Consider the following 6,820-nt stretch of genomic DNA (forward strand, 5'->3'; position numbering starts at 1 on the left):
GGGTCACCCTGTGTTGCGACTGCTTGAAATACTAGAAAAGAGTCAGTATTCATCACATCTTTAAAGACCTGTTCCCGCGAAGGTCACTCTGTCCTTCTTTCGTCGGCAACGTTGCGCAGAGCACGGTTACAGATTTGTTAAACGCGAATTTACCCCACAAAAACGCATTTAAAATGGCTTTCGGTGATGTGACCACCCCGCAGGGACTGAAGGAGCTGAACGCCTTCCTGGCCGACAACAGCTACATCAGCGGGTAAGCACGCGTCATTAAATGTGAGGTTATGTACGACCTCACCACGTCGGCAGACGTATTGATCGAATAATGTTCTACCCATTTCTGTAGATATACTCCCAGCAAGGCCGATCTGTCCGTGTTCGATGCTCTGGGCAAGGCCCCCTCCGCCGACAATGTGAATGTGGCCCGCTGGTACCGCCACATCGCCTCCTTCGATGCCGCTGAGCGCGCCGCCTGGTCGGGCACTCCTCTGCCCCAGTTGGCCGGTGGAAAGCCCACGGTGGCTGCTGCTGCCAAGCCCGCCGCCGACGATGACGACGATGTGGATCTATTCGGATCCGACGATGAGGAGGACGAGGAGGCCGAGCGCATCAAGCAGGAGCGAGTTGCCGCTTACGCCGCCAAGAAGTCCAAGAAACCCGCCCTCATTGCCAAGTCGTCGGTGCTCCTCGATGTCAAGCCCTGGGATGACGAGACCGACATGAAGGAGATGGAGAACAATGTCCGCACCATCGAAATGGACGGTCTGCTGTGGGGCGCCTCCAAACTGGTCCCAGTCGGCTATGGCATCAACAAGTTGCAGATCATGTGCGTCATCGAGGACGACAAGGTGTCCATCGATTTGCTGCAGGAGAAGATAGAGGAGTTCGAGGACTTCGTGCAGTCTGTCGACATTGCTGCCTTCAACAAGATCTAAACATCTGAGATTCTTATATTAACAATAAACTTGAGCAAAGCGAACTAAGCAAATATAGTTGTCTTTATATTTAAATGAAATTTAATAATTCAGATTGTAAAAACACATCAGTTATATTGAAATAATGATTTAGATACTATACATTTTCACCAAAAAGTATACTTTTCTAATCGTTAAAAATCCCTAATCTCTTAAGTTGGCTTGCCGGCTCTCTCAAGTTCCCAGCTTAAGTCTTCCGTTTTGAAGCTTTTGGGCGAGCTTTTGTCAACAAAAAAGCGAAGCTCTTAGCACTTTCAGCTCAGTTGATCGGGCAGCTCGATAGAGTTCGGTTGTTTACAGATAGATAGTTGTGATACTTTTGAGCGACTTTTCAAATTGCATTTGCAAACAAATATTTTTCGGACACAAGTACTGCTTATAATGGCTGCCAACAAATTGTGCTGCACTGTGGCTATTGGCGCTCTGTTGTGCCTGGGATTCGCGGCCCTCATTCAAGCTCAGGGTGAGTTAAATACATCGAAAACCATATACCATATTTACATTATATAGAGAACATTTCCGTTCTTGTTTATTGTTCGCGGGACGTATTTGTTACGCATTTGCTGAGATTTGCTTTTAACACGAAATATACAAATATACCTGATCGTATGCATTCATTAACATTAATTAGCAATTGTATAGATATTTGTGTCTTTTGTTCTGCGCCAAGACATGTTTCGTTCTTGAGCGGATTTCCCAGATATATTTATCCATCCATCGTGTTTGTCGCGATTTGCATACGACAAGTAACTGGAGGTTGACAAACGTCCATTTAAACTCGGGGGTTTCTGATCGCTTTCAGATTCCATAATCGACCATCCATCATCTAAAACACGGGCCGTTGACATCGTTAGTTTTCAATAACGCATCATTGCCATTGAAATTACTTCCGATTAGTATACATTACATTGGCGGAAATTAATTCGTATTAAGTTTGAAAAGTAACTATTAATCGTTGGTAGTAATTTGAAGTGAGCTCTTTGCTTCTCTGCTTAATAAACTAATTGTCTAAATGGGTAATTAGCGCAAATCAAGTCGTTAACTTTGCATTATTCGTGAAAAGGATGTAGTTTTACCGGAGATTTCCCCGAATCCGGAACAGCATTCTCCATTGTTTAGACCTCAAAAATCCCACTTTCGTGACAATTTGCTGCGTGTGGGTTATCTCTGGGTTAGGAAAACCCCGTAAAAAGGTGTATATATAAACTAAAATATGTACTGATATCAAATGTTATAGAAAGGTGGGAATAGATAAAACGTTTTTAATATTGACCCAATTTTTATACCTTTGAAGATTACTTTGCATAGGTCACTGAACTTAGAAACCTCCGAGTTTTGCTCGTGTGTGTGTTTGGGTGAGCCAGAAGGCTAGATGACATGCTGTGCTTCACGCTTCTTTCGATCTTTTCGCATTGGCAAAATGCCGATACTCGTTAAAAATACAAAATTTAATTACAAGAACAAGGTCTTGATAACGCCGATTAATTGACTCATCCTCGCCTACGGTCTGCCGGATTTTGTTCTACGGAGATGCTTCAATGTTTCCATTGAAAGTTGCAAAACAAGTTCGGTACAAAATGGGATGGGAACGTGAGGCCGATGGATTTCAGGTTCATGGGCGTGCAAGCAACGGAATTGCTTTTCGTTTCTTGGATATATTTTATAATTTTATTGAATTTTTAAAACTAATGAACCTGAGCGCACCGAGGAAACACAGATAACATTCTAGGATTAGTTTTAGTACCTGTAATAACAATGTTGTTTCATTAAAAGTCTTACACAAGATAAATATAGATAAATATATAAACCAATTTGCTTAAATGGAATTTTTGTTTAATTAGTTTCCTACTACTTTTTTCTCTGAGCTACTAAAATTCCAAAGTCTTCAACTTGTTATAACTCTCAAAAATTCAAAACATTACCAAATGCTCTGAATAAAGCGATGACATGATCTGGGCAAAAATGTGTGACACAATTCGAGTTTTGCTCTCGCACTGCTAACGCTCTTTTCAGGCTAATCTTAAAAAAAAAATAAAATAAAATTGAACTGAACTGATTTGATTTGACTTGATTTGAATGATCTTTAAACCCGAAACAGATAAGCCGGTGACTGATGTGTGCCTGGGATGCATATGCGAGGCCATCAGTGGATGTAACCAGACACGTTACTGCGGCGGCGGAGTCTGCGGCCTGTTTCGCATCACCTGGGCATATTGGGCCGACGGCGGCAAGCTGACCTTGGGCAATGAGAGTCCCCAGTCGGAGGATGGTGAGTGTCCCATCCATTACCCCATGCAATAAACCTTATCATACATCTGATGCACATTAATCTCGCTGCAGCCTATGCCAACTGCGTGAACGATCCCTACTGCGCGGCCAACACGATCCAGAATTACATGACCAAGTTCGGCCAGGACTGCAATGGAGACAACGCCATCGATTGCTACGACTTCGCTGCCATCCACAAGCTGGGCGGCTATGGGTGCAAGGGCGAGCTGAGCTACCAGTACCAGACGCAGCTGACCAACTGCCTCAATTCGTTCCAGCAGATCGACGTGCGCTCTAGCAAATAAACCCATTAACTTGCTAAATTTATGTTGTAATTAAATTTAAATAATGTAATAACTAATTATTTATGGCAATGAATTTGAATTCGATTCAGAATAAATGATAATACAAGCAAATAATTTTGAGCTATAAAATTATTTCTAATGGGCAACAAATATGGACCTTGTAATGAATTGTACTTCATTGGTAGAATTATTCGTGTAAAATACATTTTACATTCCTTGCTTACTTACATATTTTCTACATCTTAGCTGGAAAGACAGCAAAATTAAACTAGTCTTTAACACACGCTTTAAAATATTTAAAAGTCGCAATGTAGCATACTTTTTGTTGTGAGTTTTAAAAATAACATTTTGATTGTAAACTATAAACAAAAACAAAAGAAAATAGGTTTTCTTTATTCCCCAATGAAATTTAGTTTGACCTCTATTTTCAACTCACAAAGTTTAAAAGTAAAATCAATGCATTAATTAATATATTCAATTATCGGTTATGATTTTAATAGTTTTAACTAGGAGTCAGTGAGTGGGGTATGCGGTAAAACTATTCTTAACACTTTGTGTGGATGCGCCCTATAAACCGGTATTACCCGCTAGATTGGCGTATTTACCGGCTGAGTACTCAGTCCATGGGAATCGCTAGAACCATTCGCAGTTTCAGGGGCAGAGGTATTAGATGTTATTACTTTAACCTGCCGGAAAATGCGAGTTTTCCTGCTATATTCTATATATCTGCTGCTGGTGCTGTCGCCTTCATTGGTTCAAGGCCAAGGTACGATTTTTGATAAAAAATATGTGTGCGATATGTTGAAAAAATTATATAAACAGGTCATGTGCTGGATAAGCCCGTAACGGAGCTGTGTCTCACCTGCATTTGTGAGGCCATCAGTGGGTGCAATGCGACAGCGATTTGCACCAGTTCGGAAAAGGGAACCTGCGGCATATTCCGCATCACCTGGGGATACTGGGTGGATGCTGGAAAACTGACGGTTAATGGAGAGCATCCCGATTCCCTTCATCAACTGCGCCAATGATCCACACTGTGCCGCCGATTTGGTGCAAAACTATATGAAGAAGTTCAATCAGGACTGCAACGATGATGGCGAGATGGATTGCCACGATTATGCTCGAATCCATAAACTGGGGGCTTATGGCTGCCAAGCGGATATGCCCTACAAATTCCAGAGTGTCTTCGAGGAGTGCATCGAGAAGTACGAGGATGAGGGATTTCAGTAAATAAAAAATAAACATTATATTTACATATATGTCAATAAACTTAATATTATTATTTACACGGGAATCACCGCTGATTGGAAACCAGATCGGTGCATTTCCTATAACTGAAATTAGTCACCTTCGATGGCGCTCATTTTCGATAATAAAAACCAGTAGTCACTGCTGAAATCGTTTCAGTGGCTGAACAATCGCGAAAGGCATCGAATCGGAAGTGAATACACATCTCGAGCTATGCATAGTGCACATATAGTACTTTTTGTAATCGGGCTCACAGTTGGTGGCATTTGGGTGCAAGCCGAGGTCCAAAAACCCATCACGGAACAATGCCTGATCTGCATGTGTGAGGCATTGAGTGGCTGTAATGCGACGGCAGTGTGTGTGAATGGGGCATGTGGCATATTCAGGATCACCTGGGATCAGTGGGTGGACTCAGGCCGATTGACCATACCCGGCGAGTCACCATTGACGGATAGTTGTAAGACCTAGAGATTTTCTGTCAATTTAGTGCATTTACTTACCTTTGAATTTGCAATATATACAGCTTTTACCAACTGCGCCAACGATCCATATTGTGCAGCCGATACTTTGCAGAGTTATATGGTGAAGTACGGACAGGATTGCAATGATGATCAGAAGGATGATTGCTACGATTATGGTGCCATTCACTACATGGGTCCCTTCAACTGCAAGGCGGATATGCCTTACACATACGAGAGCATTTTCAAACGATGTTTGAGGAACGCCATGCGGGATGACAAGCGTCAGAAGTCCAGCTAATCAATCTAGTATTTAGTAACTAACTTATGAGGAAGAGTACGAGTAATTTATGTGCGAATAACTTATAGCTAATATAGGCGTTAATTTCGATTAATAAACTAGTGGCTTATAGTCAACTGAGATCAGTTGTTTGGTCAACACGGCACTTGCAGGTCGGGTTCTCGATTCTCGATCGGATTCAAAGCTCAGTTATGCTTCGATTGCTAGTTTGTTTGTGGCTACTGGTGTACAGTGGTTCCAGCTATGAGGGTAAGTGCTACCCACCTACACAAGCCATCAATCCCGTAGCATTTGTATCTTATAACCACTGTGTTACGTAGTTGAGAGTGCTCTATAATTATGGTAATCCATCTGGGTTCGCTGTAAACCAAAGCCAGTTTATAGGAATAGCTTTATACTATAAAGCCGGCTGTAACATCCGCCCATTTCAAATTTTCTCGTACACTGAAAATAATTTATATGATATAATTCCATACTACTATTTTGATATTAATAAGTGTTCTAAAGATAAATCACATTTATACTAAATTAACGTATCACTTTTTTGAAATTAGTATATATTGATTAGTATTTCTTACTGTGTATTTAGTGCAAAACAAACCCGTCACGGAAGATTGCCTAGACTGTCTGTGCGAAACAATGAGTGGCTGCAATGCATCCGCAATTTGCGTAAATGGCGCCTGCGGTATATTCCGGATCACTTGGGGCTACTGGGTGGAGGCGGGCAAACTAACTTTGCCCACGGATACAGCTCTCTCCGAAGACGGTATGTTCAGGATATCCGAGTTATATATCCATTTGAATTCCACTGTTCTCTTCTCAGCTTTTACGAACTGCGTTAATCAGCCCCACTGTGCAGCGAACACGGTGCAGAATTATATGTTCAAGCATGGCCAGGATTGCAATGGAGATGAGCACATCGATTGCCTGGACTTCGGAGCACTCCACAAACTGGGCAATCTGAAGTGCCAGGAAGAGTTGCCCTACATCTTCGCCAAGGTCTTCAATCGATGTCTGAAATCCAAGGAGCGAATGACGGAGGAAAAGATCATCAAGGAGCAGGAAATGGTTTCAACATAATTGATTCTTTATTGGGTTTCATCGTTCCCCTATTTTCGGGGATATCTTTGTCTGTTTTTAAAACAATCCTGGTAACACATATACACGTACATACATCGAAACATTGCTTATGTTTGCGTTTGAACAGTTTCCAATATAGTTATGGATTCTATAGATTTAGTTACAGATACAGATATATATATAATATAT

The 6,820-nt window shown here is 41.6% G+C and overlaps 5 protein-coding genes across 5 annotated transcripts; all 5 read left to right on the plus strand.

Moving 5' to 3' along the window:
• The first annotated feature begins 84 nt into the window (after positions 1-84).
• LOC6609508 (probable elongation factor 1-beta) lies at positions 85-985 on the plus strand. Its single transcript, XM_002034156.2, has 2 exons — positions 85-253; positions 344-985. The coding sequence occupies exons 1-2, from the start codon at positions 174-176 to the stop codon at positions 930-932; spliced, it is 669 nt and encodes a 222-aa protein (XP_002034192.1). The 5' UTR covers positions 85-173; the 3' UTR covers positions 933-985.
• A 239-nt stretch (positions 986-1,224) lies between these two features.
• LOC6609509 (lysozyme) lies at positions 1,225-3,658 on the plus strand. The gene is made up of 3 exons (XM_002034157.2): positions 1,225-1,434; positions 3,070-3,240; positions 3,312-3,658. Exons 1-3 carry the CDS (start codon positions 1,353-1,355, stop codon positions 3,542-3,544), a joined length of 486 nt encoding a protein of 161 aa, XP_002034193.1. The 5' UTR covers positions 1,225-1,352; the 3' UTR covers positions 3,545-3,658.
• Positions 3,659-4,126: 468 nt separating this feature from the next.
• On the plus strand, positions 4,127-4,830 carry LOC6609510 (lysozyme). The gene is given in 3 exon segments (XM_002034158.2): positions 4,127-4,310; positions 4,367-4,550; positions 4,552-4,830. Coding segments are annotated over 3 exon segments (477 nt in total). The 5' UTR covers positions 4,127-4,240; the 3' UTR covers positions 4,775-4,830.
• Positions 4,831-4,940: 110 nt separating this feature from the next.
• On the plus strand, positions 4,941-5,671 carry LOC6609512 (lysozyme 2). Its single transcript, XM_002034160.2, has 2 exons — positions 4,941-5,249; positions 5,316-5,671. Exons 1-2 carry the CDS (start codon positions 5,006-5,008, stop codon positions 5,549-5,551), a joined length of 480 nt encoding a protein of 159 aa, XP_002034196.1. The 5' UTR covers positions 4,941-5,005; the 3' UTR covers positions 5,552-5,671.
• Positions 5,672-5,681: 10 nt separating this feature from the next.
• LOC6609513 (lysozyme) lies at positions 5,682-6,782 on the plus strand. The gene is made up of 3 exons (XM_002034161.2): positions 5,682-5,800; positions 6,141-6,317; positions 6,375-6,782. The coding sequence occupies exons 1-3, from the start codon at positions 5,743-5,745 to the stop codon at positions 6,629-6,631; spliced, it is 492 nt and encodes a 163-aa protein (XP_002034197.1). The 5' UTR covers positions 5,682-5,742; the 3' UTR covers positions 6,632-6,782.
• The last annotated feature ends 38 nt before the right edge of the window (positions 6,783-6,820 follow it).

This window comes from Drosophila sechellia, chromosome 2R (genome assembly GCF_004382195.2).
Source record: "Drosophila sechellia strain sech25 chromosome 2R, ASM438219v1, whole genome shotgun sequence".
NCBI lineage: Eukaryota > Metazoa > Arthropoda > Insecta > Diptera > Drosophilidae > Drosophila > Drosophila sechellia.

Bases quoted from the DNA above. Each gene is read 5' to 3' on its own strand.
- LOC6609512 (XM_002034160.2), top strand. From the start codon at position 5,006: ATGCATAGTGCACATATAGTACTTTTTGTAATCGGGCTCACAGTTGGT. The intron at 5,250-5,315 runs GTAAGACCTAGA...CAATATATACAG, and splicing joins GTCACCATTGACGGATAGTT to CTTTTACCAACTGCGCCAAC.
- LOC6609508 (XM_002034156.2), top strand. From the start codon at position 174: ATGGCTTTCGGTGATGTGACCACCCCGCAGGGACTGAAGGAGCTGAAC. The intron at 254-343 runs GTAAGCACGCGT...CCATTTCTGTAG, and splicing joins GACAACAGCTACATCAGCGG to ATATACTCCCAGCAAGGCCG.
- LOC6609513 (XM_002034161.2), top strand. From the start codon at position 5,743: ATGCTTCGATTGCTAGTTTGTTTGTGGCTACTGGTGTACAGTGGTTCC. The intron at 5,801-6,140 runs GTAAGTGCTACC...CTGTGTATTTAG, and splicing joins CAGTGGTTCCAGCTATGAGG to TGCAAAACAAACCCGTCACG. The intron at 6,318-6,374 runs GTATGTTCAGGA...TTCTCTTCTCAG, and splicing joins TACAGCTCTCTCCGAAGACG to CTTTTACGAACTGCGTTAAT.
- LOC6609509 (XM_002034157.2), top strand. From the start codon at position 1,353: ATGGCTGCCAACAAATTGTGCTGCACTGTGGCTATTGGCGCTCTGTTG. The intron at 1,435-3,069 runs GTGAGTTAAATA...AACCCGAAACAG, and splicing joins GGCCCTCATTCAAGCTCAGG to ATAAGCCGGTGACTGATGTG. The intron at 3,241-3,311 runs GTGAGTGTCCCA...ATCTCGCTGCAG, and splicing joins GAGTCCCCAGTCGGAGGATG to CCTATGCCAACTGCGTGAAC.